General features: G+C 43.7%; 1 protein-coding gene across 2 annotated transcripts in view; it reads left to right on the forward strand.

Moving 5' to 3' along the window:
• tenm2a (teneurin transmembrane protein 2a) overlaps positions 1 to 17,606 on the forward strand; it is a 158,835-nt gene that overhangs the window by 114,249 nt on the left and 26,980 nt on the right. For both annotated transcript variants that reach the window (XM_063876845.1, XM_063876846.1), the window contains exons 6-11: positions 9,422 to 9,544; positions 10,842 to 11,047; positions 11,629 to 11,824; positions 13,726 to 13,827; positions 14,268 to 14,462; positions 15,792 to 15,992. In XM_063876845.1, coding sequence (XP_063732915.1) covers positions 9,422 to 9,544; positions 10,842 to 11,047; positions 11,629 to 11,824; positions 13,726 to 13,827; positions 14,268 to 14,462; positions 15,792 to 15,992 — 1,023 coding nt within the window. The remainder of the gene's footprint in view (positions 1 to 9,421; positions 9,545 to 10,841; positions 11,048 to 11,628; positions 11,825 to 13,725; positions 13,828 to 14,267; positions 14,463 to 15,791; positions 15,993 to 17,606) is intronic.

Here is a 17,606-nt window from a genome sequence, read left to right on the forward strand (position 1 = left end):
AGCTTTGAGGGCGTGCTGGCCTTCAAACAAATTCCTTTTCTCTTTCTTCTCAATACCATAAATACAGCTTTATAGAAATTGCTCGAGATTCTACAGAAACACATATGCACGCACACTGAGTCGCTTTTACAAAGGCTGGACTCAGCATGCTTCAGAAACAGGGTAGATAATATCTCTTTGAAGCGTATTCACTGTATGTTAGAACGGAGCCATGGGGGATGAGAAAACACATCGAATAGATCCACAAGATAGAATAAACCTGTGCATTTTTGTACATAAATGTGAGTTACAGGGAGTTTATGTGTCTAGAGGACAGAGTGTCACATTTTCAGTTAAGGCCCCCTACGCCAGCGGAGGCGTCTTTACGTGTGAAGGAATGACTGAACCGGATGGAGGGAGGAGGATAAACGAGAGTGCTTGTTCTTCATTCCCCTGGCGTCTTGTTTGCTTGCTCCGCATGGAGCACCGGAGCCAAAGGAGAGGTGGTTGCTAGGATACAGGTGAACGGTTGGCATACAGGAGGGAAGACAGGTCCGACATTGTGAACGGCAACCTGGAGAGAGCGAGATAGAGGAAGGTGAAGGGGACAGGAATTAAAAAAAAGAAAGAGGGTGGAATAGAGTTGGAGCAGAGAAGGCAGAGGGGAAGGAGGGAGATGCGTCACTGTCAGCATGGAGCCGCGACATAAAGTGGAGAGGAAGAGGAGGATAGATGACTGGAAAGACGGAGGAGACCTGGTATGTCACTATTGGCGCCGAAAGGGATTAGAGAAGGGGAGTATAAGGGAGGGGGAAAATAGAGAAGGGAGGTCTGGAGTTTTCACTGCAGGGAAAAAAAGACAGGGAAGGTGGAGCAGGAGTGACAAGGAGGAGAAACTGAGAGGAGGCAGAAGGATAGGATGAAGGAGAACGCGGCCTCCCGAGGTTCTGTCACCTGGAATAACCGTGGGACTAATGTCTCCTAATTGATCACAGCGAGCGGAGAACAGAGGGAGGCTGACAGAGAAAGGACGGAGAGAGGACAGGGGGATGTCTGCAGAAGAAACGGAGAAAAGGAGAAGTCTCGCAGGACAGAATATGTACAGAGAGAGGAGAAAACTGACAGAAAAAGAGATGCGGCGTGGTTTGCAAGGAGAGGAAAAAGGCTGGTTTGATGCAAAGATGAAAGATCGAGGACATGTCAGAGTCCAGGTGGACTGTATTCACACACACACACGCACACACACTACACAGGTGTGTCCTTGAATGCGATGAGTAAAGTTGCTTGCGGGCGCCAGTGTCACCTTTTCACGGGTTTTTGGTGCAAATGTGTGTGTGTGTGTGTGATGGCTGAATTTGGCATACTCCACATGGTATTGTCACCACTGATGAATGAGAGCACACATACACACACACACACACACACGATGTATTTTTAGTCTGACTCCAGCTCCCCTGTGTATTGATTAAACACATCCACACACACACACACACACACACATACACACTGTCATCGAGTGTGACCTTCATGCCTCTAAGCCGGCCACTTTCCATCCATCATGGCTGTCTCTCTGTACCCAGACTGATCACAATCGCTTACTGCCCATTCTTCCCGCGTATAAGTGTCTCACTTCAGTGCATTCATATCACGGCTGCCTAACATGATAACATGTTAATGACCCTGCAAAGACATATAGCTCGGCCAGCTCACACAGGGTATTACTCCAATGGAAGGGGGTTGCATTTTGGGTAATCATTTGCATATTTCTGTCATCAGTCAGGATGTTGGGTGGCTGCACTGCCAAAGTAATTATTTAAAAGCTGGCTTAAAGGTGGAGGAATTTCAGGAGTGAATTCGTTTTTGTAATGTATTTTTTAACCAGATTTCTCTTATGTGATGTACACTTGGTGAACAGGTGCATGAAAAAGTTATAAAAAATACAAATAAAATGTTGAATTTCCGTTCATTTCAACCATATCACAGACACAACATTTCGGTCATGGAGTTTTGCCAGGCATCAGAAGTGGAACAACACGTCTTTGTATGAAAAGCCCTGGGCTGTAACAATCAAAAAGGGGAGCCTGTTTTAAAACACCTGAGACACTTGTCGTATCAAGTTGATTATAAAAACAGGACCAAGCTATTTCCCCACAGATTTGATGTCACCATGCTTCAAAATTAAATCCTTTTCTGACATAGAAAGACACTGATTATCACATCGTAAAACAAATAATGTCTCCTCACTGCATTGACAGCTTCATGAAGTGGTGCCCAATTTATATGACCCCTTAGAGCAAAGCAGTGCTTCCTATTAACAATTTGGATTTCAATAGCTTTGGGTGAGAAAAGAGGTAAAATGATTCATGTAACGAGTAAGAATACATATAGGCAGAGACAATTCATGTGATTTTGTAGGAGGAATATCATTTTTAGTCCTAATCCCTATTTTAGAAATTAACCAATAATTATAATGCAATTTATTATAGGACCCAGCATAGATTATGGAGCCACTGTACAAATTCAGGCTTTGAGTTACAGAAAATAAAGAATAAAAGTGGGAGACAATGCCTATGAGTTGCCAAAGTGACAACATTTCTATCATTTTATTGTTTTTTGATTTACCAGGTTTTCTCCTTTTTGGTGAAATGATGTCTAGCAGCTTATGATCAGAGGCTATTTATCCAAGACTTTCAAACGTGTTGATCAAAAGTTTAATGTTCCCTTTATTTGAATAGTTTTTAAAGTTGAAACTGTTCTTTATTTTAAATTAATAAAGTAGCTCTGCAGAAAATCATGAGCCTTTTGAGGCAGAAATGTGACTTTTTTCTTCACTTTTCTACCTTTTTAATCATCTCACAACCTGTCAGAGTCTTTGCGACACCTCAGGGAGTCTGAACCCACTGCCTGAGTACATGCCTCTGGAAAAAGAAAAGAAAAGAAATACATAAAGCACTGCTGAAGTGTCAAACACTTTTATTTTGATGACTTTTTAAACTTATTTAGAATATGTTTGGCCCTTTAAAACAAACAGTAACACCGCTCACATGTTATATAAGTTATATTCCTTTAATTTGAAGAGTTTTTAGAGGCCTGATAGGTGAAACAAATCTAGGAATGTTTTTTAAGAGAAAAGTGACCTTTTTATCTTCTTCCTACATTTTGAATCATCTTACAACTTGTCAGATTTATCATTGCGACCCCATGGGGAGGCTCACTCTGCCTGAGTACAGGCTTCCTGAAAAGAACATGAAGAGAACAATTGAGAGAAAGTCTTAACACGTTGCTAATTATGTGTCAAAGTTTTTTAACATTATTATTTTAATGGATTTTTAACAGATGTTCTAATTGCTGGCCTTTTAAAGTGAATTTATGATTACATTTGATGAGGGTGATCTAAAGAACTGACACCTCTCCTTATTGCTTCACTTGTATTAAAGATGAAACCAAAAAATTAAAGTGATATCCTTTAATGCAGAAATGTGTATTTTCCAATTTTAATAATCCTCTACGGACTCAGATTTATCTCCCTATCCTTGGTTCATGCTCCTGCTAATAGAAAATTGTGGAGAAAATGCACGTTTTCAAGTGTTTTTTGTTAGAAAAATGGTTTGACTCTTTCATTTTTTTTTTAATAATATCTTTTGAAATAGCAAAAAAGTGAACCCTTGACTATGTGAAGGTCCCACAAAGTGGCTACTCTCCAGAATCTAGCTCCTTGACCCCTGAGTCCCCTCTCCCTCTGCATGTGGCTTTCCGTCTGCTGATCCAAAGGTGGAACAGCTAGAGGTCAGGATGTGTCGCTCATGCCAGTGTGGGGGGGTGGATGAGGTGAGGGGCATATGGTGAATGCAGGAACCTGGGCATGAGGATCAGACGGGGAGCGTGTGTCTGTAGCAGCAGGGCCTGTCGTACCCATAAAGGTTAGGATCTTACCGCATGCTGCAGGTCCGAGGAAAGGGCAGGGCATGGCCGGAACCAGGCACAAGGTGCTAAACCATCTGCACCAGAGGGATAAACGGGTCATTTCCACCGGCCAGGTGATGCTAGGCAGGGTGCACACTTGTTCAGACCGGACATCAGTGTTCATCCTTCGACTTTCTGTTGGTGTCGCTGGAGTTTCTGCATGTGCTTTTACCATGTTTGGCTATTTTAATTGCATGATACTTCTACTCAACTACTTTTAGGAGGCAAATATTGCAATTCTTTTCTTTATTACTTTTATTCAACACTCATAGCTACTTTGTACATGTAAAAACACATGATATTCTTATGTGATTGGATACAATACTGTGCTACTTACCCATTATTTAAGAAATGTCTGGCATGCTGGACTGCACAATTTATCTACATCTTAACAGAATCGAAATATGGACAAGTGCAGTATTCAAATTGCAGGAGAGAAAAATGTTTCTTAATATATAATTTTTTATTAAATGTTATAGATCCAGCCCGGCCTACAAATCATATATTTCTGACTTATTAAAACATGTTTGTTTGGTACAAATGCTCAAGAAAAAAATCACAGCAAAATATATGAATTTAAAAGTCTTCGATCCCTCCAATATCGTAGATCATGTTGCAATTGCCATATCAGTCAAAAATAATCTTCCAAGGCATGCAGCCCTGATATATTTAGAGGTCGATGAAAACACAGCAATAATAAATGCGAACAAGAATACTGTGAAAAGAGAAATGTTTTTTAGTACACTTTGCCGATATTTGTTCTCTTCCTATACTTAAGTAGCATTTTTTAATTCAGGACTTTTACTTGTAATTGAGTATTTAAAAAGCATACTTTTTCTTCAGTAAACGATTTGAGTACTTCTGAGTACTGAGTAGCTGTGGTTGTTTCTGAGTGTTTCGTATCGCATGCATTAGCCTGCACGGGCTCATTTCATTCATTTATTTCCTCATTCATTTATTCATTAGCGCGGGTCTTATCTGGGCCCAATCGTTAGTCCAATTAGGCCCATGGTGCTCCGCTAGTCCTGTGTTGGAAACCGGAGACGGATGAATGCGAAGAGAAAGTAAAATCACGGCCCTGTCTCTGTCTCCCATTTTCTTTCAGTCCCTCTCCTTCCGTCTTTCTCCCTCACTCATTCCCCTCTCACTCTGTGATCTGCGATAAGATAGCATAGTTCCTCATATCCTGTTTCTAATACAGATCGATGAGAGGGAAAGGACCGAGGTATAGGGAGGGATGAGACGCTGCAGAGTGGGTTGATGTGGAGAAGAGAAGGCGCGGGGAGGGGTCAGGGTTGAGATATCTGAAAAGGAAATGAGGATTCAGAAAAAGGAGGACATCACTCAGATTCACATCTCTTTTCATTTAGCCCATCACACGCACACACGCACGCACGCACAGCTACATCTGCGTCGGGCCGTCTCAATATTTCAGTGCCAATAAGGAAGCCATTTCTGCCGTGTGATTGAGTGAGTTGCCGTCTCTCTCCGGTAGACACTGTTTTGCAGGTGGGAGCAGCAGTGAGGAAAGAAATCTCACATAACCTTTTGTGTTGCAGTCAATTACAGTTCAGTTGCATCAGCTGGGTGAGGAGGTCCCATCGGGGGTTGCAGTGTGTGTGTGTGTGTGTGTGTGTACTTGTTGTTAATACCAAGCTATAAGCATGCATACGCAGATACACTCAGTAGCAGACAAATTGTCTCTCTCAGTGTCTATGACCCCCGAGGGCAGCAGCCAACCGCCGCCCCCGTCCCTCTGTCGGAGACTCTAAATGATCTCAGCGAGCGGCCGAGCGCCTTCAAAACTTAGTTGAGAGAGAAGACTGCTTTATTTATAGACTACATAAGTGGCTATTGTGTGGTAAAGTCTAAGAAATATCCCAAATGGCTGCTGAATATCGAGAATCCAGAGGCTGCTTTTTTTCTAACTCTCCCTCCGTATTAGCACTGCACTCCTTTGCCGCAGAGATAAAGAGCGAGGCGGGAAAAGAGAAACAGCGACGGTGCGCTTTTTTCTCAGGTGGCTGCTTTTTGTGTTTGTTCTGGACCAAATGAGGGGCCTTGGAATTGGGGAGGTGTTTAGAAAAAGCAAGGAAAAAAGGGCTTCCTAAACCAATTAGCAGCCGGGGCCGAGGATGGGGGGCTGGCCTCAGCTACAATTACCGCCCTAATTGAGGTCAGAGTTGTTAATTTAGTGGCGAATTAGAACAGTTAATATGCATTTACCAGGACGGCCAGGGGAGATGGCAAAGAGAAGTGTGTTGCCAGCAGTGTGTGTGTGTGTGTGTGTGTGTGTGTGTGTGTGTGTGTGTGTGTGTGTGTGTGTGTGTGTGTGTGTGTGTGTGTGTGTGTGTGTGTGTGTGTGTGTGTGTGTGTGTGTGTGTGTGTGTGTGTGTGTGTGTGTGTGTGTGTAATCTCAATCGCATTGCAAGGAATACATGCAAGGGCCACTTTGGCTTTGGTGCAATTAGGAGCAGTGCAATTGCTTGAATGGGAGATTGTGCCTTTTAAATAGGCAATGATATGGTTGAGATGAGACAGGGAGAGAAGAGACATGGCAACACACAGAGAGAAAAGGAGTTTGAAACATGTTCCAGAGAACAGAATGATGATGATACAATATGTTCCAGTCTGGGACACTATCTGTCTACAAAGTCACCTTTTCTCCATCTCTGGCACTCTCTTTTTTTTCGTGCAGAAATCCATTTGCACCCTTTAACTCTGAGGCATATAAATATTTCCCCAAACACTCGTAGCCTACACATTGTATTTCTGTCTGATTGCACCGCACTGAGAAGCACTTACTGTCAGAGGATGAATCACGGCCATCTTTTCTTACCAGTCAACGAATACAGGGCCACTCATCCCTTAAATCTTTCCTCTCCACTTGCCATCTTCTTCTCGTCTTCCCCCTTTTTTCATCCGTAGGAGCGTTTATTCATCTCCTCCTCTCTGCAGCATCATCTGGAGTTTTTCCTGCTCTTTTTTTTTTTTTAAATCCTCAGGGGATTTTTTATCTTCTTTAATATTCCCTCAGTTCTCACTGTCCTCCAGTATTCTCTCTGCTCCTGCCTCCTCCTCTCTGTCGAGGTTTGGAACAATTTCCTAAAGAGCTCCTGACCCCCGTCTCTGAGCTTGTCCACCACAACCTCGTCCTTCTTATCGTCCCTTGTCCCCCCCCTATCCATCAGTTTGTTTTTGTCACAGGATCACGTGTGCTGCTGTTTCACATGCTGTCTTTTGCAGATGATACTGGCAAGCACTTTGCCTCTCTGAATTATGCATTGAGATTACATAAAAACCTCTTGAAGCAACAGATCTATTTTTAATCCGACTCGTTTGCTTGTTAAACCTGTTTCTCTGTGATCTCACCGTCTTTGTGTGTGAGTGTACATGTGTGTTTGCTCATGATGAATATAAGAGATCAAAGAGCAGCTCTTTTTTTTTCCTCTTGGTGTCAGTCAGTGCAATTCAATTCAGATAGGCATTATTGGAATGGCATTTAATAAAGCCTTCCAATGCAACTCCAAAACAGTAATTACAGCATTTATGATTTGAAAAGAAAATGCTTAAAATGATGGCAACACAAAGCTAAATGCATCAATTTCAGGGGTTGCGTTTTGGCTAAAATTACACCCTAACTAAGTTAGAAGTGTTGTAAATACAAGGGATGGAGCTTGTACAGAGAATGAAAACAAGAGTCTGTCTTTTTTTTTCTCTCTCTCTCTCTTTCTGTCTCTCCTGCTCTTTGTGTTGCTGCAAAGAAAACCTGTTGACAAAGCTTTTGAGCTCCTGGCGCCGAGGAGTAAGAGTGCCATCTGTTGGTCGACTTCTCACCACCACCCACAAAATAGAAAACCAGAGATGTGCAGCGACCCCTCACACACACACACACACCGAGCAAACATACACAATACGCTTTCTATAGGGCTGTCTGATGCGTTCTTGGGGATGACCTAGATTGAGAGCGCCGTCACAATAGACTCACTATTGCTCACTGTCTCCTGCTGATTCAATAGGTAATCTTTCCATCGACTGCTTCCCGTGATACCATCTCTGCGTGCGCCTGAATGTGTGCGCGGATGCATGTCTGCGTTATCTACAAGGAAGGACAGGCGAAGATAAGAAGAGAAGAAGAAGAAAAAAGGGGGGATTAATAGGAAAAGAGGGAGAGGAATGAAGGTCAGCGTGATGAGAGAGGAGAGGGCAAGAGGTGGACAGAAGAGAGAAGAGACAGGGAGAGAGGAGGGCGGGGGGAAGGACAGTGTGGTTGCTCTTCTTCTCTCGCTCCGTCTCTCTTGTTCTGTACTCCAGCCCCCCCATGAAAAATAAAAAAGAGCTGACAGTGGAGGCCGAGCAGCAGCCGAGGTGTCAGCGCTTTCCTTTGACCGGGAGCGAGGGAGGGGAGGAATAGGCAAAGAGAGGAAACATTAAAAAAAAAAAAGAAACAGAGAGGGGAAGAGAGATGGGACACCGGGGTGAGAATGAGTCTGCCCCGGCAGCAATTCCTAAAGCCGCGTCTCTCTTTCTTTCTTTCTCTCGCAACTTTTTACACTCATCCCTGTGTGTGCAGAAACAGGGCTAGTGGAGATGGAATTTGACAAGAGGGAAATTGATTCTCAGGCTTCAGATGCAGGTGTTATAGGGCTCAGGGGCCAACGCTGATAGGAACGCAGTAACACCTACATAATGCATCGCAATCCACGCCGTGTGCATCCTCAAAGCTCACATCACAGTATTCATGTGTATATACAATGCTGCAGGTGCCTTTTCTATAACATATTTCAAGTATTCACACATGAGAAAATGATGCATATCCAGGTTTTTCTACCTCAGAGTTAGATGGATTAAACCAATCCTTCACAACCCTTAGAAACATATGTCGACACCAAACAAACTTTTGTGTACAGTAAGATACTTTTGTTTTTGTATGCTTGCTTTCGGGGGGAGGCCACGCTTGACAGCAGGCTTAGGAGGGAAAGAGCTGACAAAGTGAGGATCGAACACACTGGAGCAGTTTTATACCACCAGTACCACACAATAACACAACAGAGGACAAAGGAAAGAGGAGAAGGGAAAAGGAGAGTCAGAGAGCGATCTCTTCAGAGAGCAATCTGTCACTCGCTCTCTGCAAGGCGCCGTAAAGGCTTCCAAGTAAAAGCAAGGAGAGGCTGTCAGGTTGAAAGAAGATTTGTGAGTGGTTGAGAGAAGAAAATCCTTATGGTTTTTAATTGTGTGTATTATAAGCCTCCATTTGTGTGCTGTAGGTTACCTGCCACAGTGTCGTTTGATTGAATCAAAGTGGCGTTCTGTAAAAGCTGCCATTTAAAATAAATGATTTAATGATTCAACCTCTTGTATTTCTTTGGCTTGATGAGCTTTCAAGTGTGGCTTTTTGTTGTGCCAGGCTGGTAGACAATCCACCTTTTAAGTCGTATGTCCTCACAGTCTCTCCTTCTCTCCATGCCTTTGTGTGCAGCCATCAACTTGCTGGGTCTGACATGGCAGCTGAAGCCCTCCGACGGCCCTGTGTTAAACAACGGACTGGGAGCTGGCCTGCCTGTCAACAGTGATGTGGCCACGCTGCCCTCTGGAGGCAGAGGTATGAACTACAGCACACACAGTCACACACTCTACATACGAATCAACACGCCATATTTAGAGTTGGCAAAACTCTGATCAAAATTACAGCCTCGAATGGAAATGGGTGCTGATATGTTATCAAGAAAAGACCAAAACGGAGGATGAAGTACCTAAAAACGATACAGCATTTTCTTGTGGGCCATAATCTAAATAACTATGAAAACACACCCTTCATTACAATAAACATGGCCCATGTAGTGTTTGACTCAATTCCACAACATACAGAATTATAATGAAGTAGATACTCACAAACATGCCAAATGTGTTTCCTTAAATAATGCTTTGGATTTTTGTACAGTTTTTAAAGGTGTATGTCCTCACAAATTGGTTTAGGGCTGAGGGCCCCAGACAGTGTAGGAGAAAGTACTGAAGGACAGACTCACCAATTTTTCAAACACAACAAGAAATGTCAAACAACGCACACCAACTTAAGGAATTTTATAATTCATGACGCAGTATTGTGTTCTATCAGTGTGTTTCTGTTTAACCAAAGCTGCATTGAGCTAGGTTTATCGTCTCAGTCAGAAGCGAGGTAAAACACCAACTGAACCCCCCCCCTTCTCTCTTTAAAGTCCCCATGCGGTACTCCATCTATTCTTCTTTCACTCGCTCGGTCTTGCTCTGTAACACACACACACACACACACACACACACACACACACACACACACACACACACACAGTGCGTACTATAGGTATGTGTGGGCTGCTGCTCTGTGTCTGTATTCGGTATTAATGAGAGGACTGTTGTGTTGTGTTCCCCAGCCGTCTAGGCCAGATGCTGCTGTTGTTCTTCTCGTTGTTACTTTTATTTCCTCGCTATCCCGCACACACACACACACACACACACACACACACACACACACACCCTGTCTGGGCCTCAGCGCTCTGCTGTGAGATGACTGACCTGATTGCTGGATTACTGTGTGTTTCTCCGCATCTGCTTGGAAAGCTGTGCCCTGCAGTTCTGTCGGCCCGCTCTCATTTTAGCCCAGAAAAACAAACACCACGATCTTACAGCATTTGACTCAAAGGCAGCGTTTTGCATCCGCGCCGCCACATATCACATCGCTGAGTTTTTTTAGATAAACTTTGGGCGCACAGTTTGCAAAAGCTAATGGGGCTCGTCTGATACCATTCGATGGCCATGAATTTTTATAGCAGCTCATTTTCAGTTAACTGTGATGATTAACTATTGACTCTGACAATCGATGCCTATAATCACAGATTATGCAGTTTCTTTTCCCCTCGCTCCAGGTCCGTGGGCAGGCCGGAACAGCAGTATAGACACGGGCACTACCGAGGTGGGGAGGCGTGTGACCCAGGAAGTCCCACCGGGCGTGTTTTGGAGGTCTCTGCTCCACCTCAGCCAACCCCAATTCCTCAAGTTCAACATATCCCTCGGAAAGGATGCCCTCTTCGGAGTGTACATCCGCAAGGGCCTGCCTCCCTCACACGCACAGGTAAAAAACTTCCACCAAGGCTTCTACACCCTCAGGGTTATCTAAAGCAATCACATAATTATAATTCTACTCATTAAGGGAACACATTATCTTGGTATTGATCACCCAAAATGGAGAATGCATTAGAAAAAAAAACTTGCTTGTGTCATGGGACATGTTAAATTAATTTGTGATTCATTATAATAGTCATTTGAAAGAACTCATTTAGTCGTAAGATTTACACTTAATTAGATTTCGCAGTAATGTAACTTTTACTGCCTCGTATTAATTAGAGACTACTCAATTAACACTAGATTTGATTTGTAGCTTGGGATAATTGCGTCTGAATAAGCGTTTCACTGTCTGACCTGACTTTAACTGGTGAAGGCCGTGAAGTTGTGGCTCCTTACAAAAAAAAAGTTCTGCAGTGAGAAAGACAGTTTCCAACCACATTAACTTCACCCATCTTTAATCTTCCTGCACATATAACAATTGGTCATTTTTCAAAGACTGAAAAGTACCACGGCAGCACTCTGTTGAATCACAGAGTTCATTATGATATTCTCACCTACTCACGTTCTCTGTCTGTCTCTCTGCTGCAGTATGACTATATGGAGCGCCTGGATGGGAAGGAGAAATGGAGCGTGGTTGAGTCTCCGCGGGAGAGGAGGAGCATCCAAACTGTTGTCCTCAATGAGGCGGTGTTTGTCCAGTACCTGGACGCCGGTGCCTGGCATCTGGCCTTCTACAACGACGGCCGGGAGAGAGAGACGGTTTCCTTCAGCACAAACATCATGGGTTAGTTTGAAGTTGTGGGAGGAGGGAGAACAAGAGGGGAAGGAAGGTGAGGCAGGTTGGGAGGTGAAATTAGATTAAGCAGCAGCATTTGGGAGATGGAAAGAGTAGAGAGAGATGAAGCTATTTGTTACAGTGACACTGATTTAAGAGTCCTCCAGCAATTTAGCATTGCACTCCTGTTACATTTGTTGGACTCACAATGCACCTTATATTTTTAAGAGAAAAACTGCTGCAGTATTGGAGTTGTGTTTATTTTATTCCGCACATATTTGCCATAAAATATAGTTGCTAACATTTCTCAAGATTTAACTCACCTGCTGCTAGTTTGATCAAAGGCTATGTTCAAAACCACATTAACATAATATTTTTTGTAGCTTTGTCAAACTGAGCCATGCGTTTCAACAACAAAGTATGTGGATTTTGTGTACGTGAGAAATGCCCAGATATTTTGGACATTTCCAAAAATGACAACTCTTAGAGGGTTGTGTCCATAATTTGTATAATTTTGTGGAAACTGAAAACCATTCCAACGGTGAATTTGTAACTATAACAATGTTGAATATCACAAATTGAGGGTTACCATCTGAACATGACGCTTACATATTCAAATTGAGAAAACTTCATCAACCTACATTTGATATGTAACAGTTGTTCCCCTTTAAGAGGGATAGGGGACTTTACACCTTCACAGGGTACAAAATCACTCACAACAGCATGTGCACAATGTTGCCACTAGCAACACAACTAAAGCAACATTGTCAAGCAGGCAGGACCGCTTAGTGAGTCTAAAGATTTGTTTTTGCCAAATCATAGTAAGACAAATCGACAGTATGCATTCAAAAACCAAACCTATTATAGCAGAGAGTGTAGAATGTTTTCTGTGGTGTTGTGCTTGTGTGAAATGGATAAGGATGTATCCAAATAAACCTGTAAGTGGGATGTTTTTTAAGAGCTTGAAACAGCGCCCCAAATAATTTCAATTGTGCTGGAGGCATGAGTGTGATACGGAGGGGGGGGGGGTGGATAGAAAGAGTCAAGCCGAGTGAAAGAATCCTTCACTGTCAATATCTGGCGGTAGTGCTTTCAGCGGTAGAGGAGACAGGGAGAGGCGGCGAGGGCAGAATTAGAGTGAGTAGTGAGAGGGGGGAGCTGGAGGAGAGGCATAATGGTGGGGGCAAAACCAGATAGGAGTGGAGTGGAGTGAAGGAGACGCTGAAGAGGAGAGTGAAAGAGAGGGTGGCATTAGGGTAAGAGGGAGACATGGGGATTTTCGGGGGGGGGGGAATGGCTGAGCAAAGAGAAAAGGAGTAGGAAGTGTTGGAGAGGAAGGCAGTGTGGATAGGCTGAGTCATGCTTTGTGTAAGAGGAGCGGAACTAGAGCGAAGGAGGAAGGGATGAAAGTCCAAAATGCCTCTGTATCATTAGCATCGACCCTGTTTCTACCCACCAAACTGCTCTCTTCTGGTAAGTGGGTTGGGAGGCACTAAAAGGTAGAAAGAGCACTGAAGTCATGTATGCACAGGGCCAGAACCACACTAAAATCTGCCGAACAACCACACCTGGATGAAGTATTAATGACCTCGGTGGGTTCGGAGTGGGGAGTAAACAACCAAAAAGTGGCAGGGGTGAAGAAGGGTTTAAAGAACTGTCCGTGTATTTTCTGATACAGCTTGGAGAGAAATGATGGATGGATAATGACGTGTCTGATTCAAAATGCATACTCCCTACACTATGAAAAATTCAGTGAAAAATAAATGCAAGGAATCTGTGTGACTCCATTTGCAGTATCTTAAAGAAAGAATGGTGCCAATGATCAAATCGAATGCTTTGATGCTTGCCTTCAAACCCCTTCTTACCCTTTCCCTCTTTTCCCTCTCCATCTCACTTTGTCTCCTTCACAGATTCAGTGCAAGAGTGCCCGCGCAATTGCCATGGTAACGGAGAGTGTAATTCCGGCGTGTGCCACTGCTTCCCAGGATTCCACGGCATGGACTGCTCCAAAGGTATTAGCTTCTCGCGAATTTGTTTCTACCGTTGTAAAAAAAGAATATATGCCGTTTTCCCCACACGTCTAATTAGACGAGCAGGCATATTTTAGGGCTCCAGCAGAGAGGATTAGGAGCGGTAAGATTGCGCGTGGCCTTTGGTGGAGCTCAGACAAGATGACTGATGATGAATGGCAGCTCCCCCCCTTAGCTAACGTCTCACTGGCTCGGTGCTCACCTGGGATAGACAGCTTTGATGAATAGTTTAGTTACCTCTGCCTGTAATTACTCTTCATGTCATCGCCACTGTGAGGCCCTTTAACCACTCTATTCACCCTCCTGCACTGGGAAATGTTGGTGGGGCTGTACTGGGATGGGGGTGTGTGAGAGATTCTCTTAAAAGTCTTCTAATTATTTTTCTTTTCTGTCTCACCCCCCTCCACAATCTCCGTTTCCAGCGGCGTGCCCGGTGTTATGTAGTGGCAACGGTCAATACGACAAGGGCTCCTGTGTGTGTTACAGCGGGTGGAAGGGCCCCGAGTGCGATGTCCCCTTCACGCAGTGTATCGACCCCCTTTGCAGTGGCCACGGCACCTGCACCGACGGCAACTGCGTGTGCTCAATCGGCTACAAAGGACAGAGCTGTTCCCAGGGTGAGAGATAAAAGATTTGGTGTTCCTCAGGGATGTATGATGGTACCTCAGTTTTTTCACGAAACATGGATGTCTGGAGCACCACAGCAAACACACTTCACTCATCCTTCTTACTCCAGTTAGACATCTCATGATAGCATAATCTCTAATCTGACTGAGTGTGCTTTCTCTCGATATAAACAGATGAGGTATGATACCACAGCCAAACACATCAGAGATATTATTAAGGGATGAAATTGCTTCTATTGATCCTTGTTAAGAAGGATCAGGCCGCCACATTCTGGGTCGTCAGGAAGATAGAAAGCGTGAGAGAGTAAAGGAGAAGGATGAGAGACTGAGAGGAAGTAGGCAGCAGGGAGAGGTGAATATGTATGAAGAAAGAGAGAGAAAGGGAGCAGAAAAGAGAGCGCCATGTGCCGAGGGGGAAGATCACAAGAGGAGAAGAAAAGACAAAGGGAAGAAAGTGACAGATAAAAAAAAGTCGACACACAGGGGCCGGAGAACAAGGTCAGCATTTTCTCCTGTGTTTCTTTTTTTTGTCTCCCTCTCTCTACGATCTAATTTTTCTCCCCTGGTCTCAAATCTGATATTCATCACAGCAGAGTCCCTCAAACAATTTACCTGGAGTGCCAGCGACATGAAAATCGATAACTGTGATCCGCCGTTTCTGCCAGGCAAACAGAAACGGAGGACCGAGGTTATGTGCGAGCGCGAGATTTTATGAGTGTTTGTGCATAGGGGTCAATCATGCCTGGGGAGGAGGAGGAGGGGTGAGAGAGGTGTCAGACAAAGAGGATGAGGAGAGAGAAAGAGGGAGAGAAAAGTGGGAGCGACCGAGACGGAGAGGGATGGGTGGGCTCTTTGCCGGGAGGAGGTAATTTGTCAAATTGGTTTTCACTCACTGCTCGGACTCAGAGCTGCCTGTCAACCTGGCAGACTGACAGTGTCAGATTCTCCACTATGTATTAGCGCATTCACGCATACACACTAATGCACACACATGCTCATGCCCGCCTGCAAGCGCTCACACCGAATAATGTGTCGGCGAGGCTCGCTGCACTTTCAGAGTGGAACACATTTGCTGACATGCCCCAATTATACACTCAGCTATTCATTATTGGTCGCTTTAATTGCCTTAGCAATATGTCTGATAGCGTTTTCTTTTATTTTATTATCATTTTGTGTACACAAAGAGTGAAAATATGTCCTTTGTCGAAAGCAAAAAAATGTTAAATGTATGTCTCTGATGTGACTTGTCTAGCCTGCATTGCGTTTTGCTTATTTTGTTCCCCCTTTTTCACACATGGGTGTATCTGTGGTGTGATGCAGTGGATTGCCTGGATCCAACATGTTCCAACAATGGCATCTGTGTGAATGGGGAGTGCCACTGTAAGCCGGGCTGGGGGGGGCTTCACTGCGAGCTGCCTAGGGCCCAATGCCCAGATCAGTGCCACGGACACGGGGCCTTCATACCAGACACCGGGCTCTGCAGCTGTGACCCCAACTGGATGGGACCCGACTGCTCTATGGGTAAGGACTGCAGTAGAGCAGAGTAAAAAACAAAAGGGAGTTTGGGCATAACAGTTAAGTGAAAACTGCTTCTGACTACCCATTTTCCAACATATTGTGTGGTCCCCTAGGATGCATTGCTAATTAGTTTAGCTTTTTACTCAAGGCTGATATGGTTTTGTCTGGATGAAATTTACAAAACCACAAACAAAACAACTTTCTCAGAAATGGATTGGAGCAACTGTTGCCTTATCTTAGCCAATTTGGAGCTAACAGGAACAAAATGTGACTGGGACTTTAGTGTCAAAGTACAATCATCATTGTCAGGGCCAGTATGGTTATGACACCTTTTAATGATTATCAGGGTAGTCTTCAGAATGCATGATGGGCAATTCCAGGCACATACAGCAAATTTCATTACAATGAGCGTCACATGAAAGTCACAACATTGTATACAAACAGCTACAAGATCAAAAGAAACAAAAACTGAAGAATAACCACCCACAAACAACACCAGTACACACCCCCGCACCCAACCCACACACACACACACACACACACACACACACACACACACACACACACACACACACACACACACACACACACACACACACACACACACACACACACACACACACACACACACACACACACGCACACAAAGCAGCCAATATAAGCCTAGAACAATTTTAATTGTACCCTAAACAACACAGCAGGTCATCAGGCTATACATTAGCTGGAGGTCTGATTGGACTGCAGTAAAAAATGCTCTCTGGAGCCAAACTATTATGAGCTTTATAGATTATTATTTTTTATTATAACTTTGACATTGACTCTGAATTGCCCTAGGAGCCAATGAAGTGTTGTTAGACTAATGGAGGTCATTTGAAAAAATCTCTGCACACCTGACTGTGACAATGAGAAGAACTCACTGTCTTGCCTCCTGCTAAAATATTTGTTTGATTGCAATGTCTTTTCAACCTTCATCGAGTATATAAACACTTCCATATGTTCTTGTTATATATAAATTGAGTTAATAAAGTCTGTGTCGGGGACAAGAGGAAAATGGAGCTCATCTGCAGTCCATTCCTGTGCATGAGGCTCATAATCCCCTAGAAAAACAAGATAGACTTTGCTTATAAAATGCCTTTCATTATGAAATACTCAACTTTCACGATTATTTTTCTCAATAAAATAAAGCTGCTGTAAGACAGACAGCATCCCCCACCATTTCTTGCTTCCCTGTGTCAGGATTACAAACACAGATGCAGTATTTTTTTATGAGAGAAATAAATGCTTAGCTTTAATAAAGATAAACATTGTTCCTCGCTGCAGTATCTCTCAGCAAGTGTGCATCAAAACAGCTGTACGTACTGCATTTCCCTGCACATCAGGGGTGCTGAGCACATGGGCGGGGTTGTCTCACATCTATAAACATGCTCCATCGCTGCCTGCAACATCTCCCAAACTGTGACTGTAATGGAAATTATCTTGGAAATGCTGTTTACACAAAAATATATCACTGATTTAAATTGAAGCTGGAGCATTTGATTCTGTGGAGTGTAGGTTTGATTGTTGAGGCTTTCTTAGCTGCTTTTGGCACACATATAACCAACAATTAGCAATTAGCTT

The sequence above is a fragment of the Eleginops maclovinus genome, chromosome 23 (genome assembly GCF_036324505.1).
Source record: "Eleginops maclovinus isolate JMC-PN-2008 ecotype Puerto Natales chromosome 23, JC_Emac_rtc_rv5, whole genome shotgun sequence".
In the NCBI taxonomy this organism is placed as follows: domain Eukaryota; kingdom Metazoa; phylum Chordata; class Actinopteri; order Perciformes; family Eleginopidae; genus Eleginops; species Eleginops maclovinus.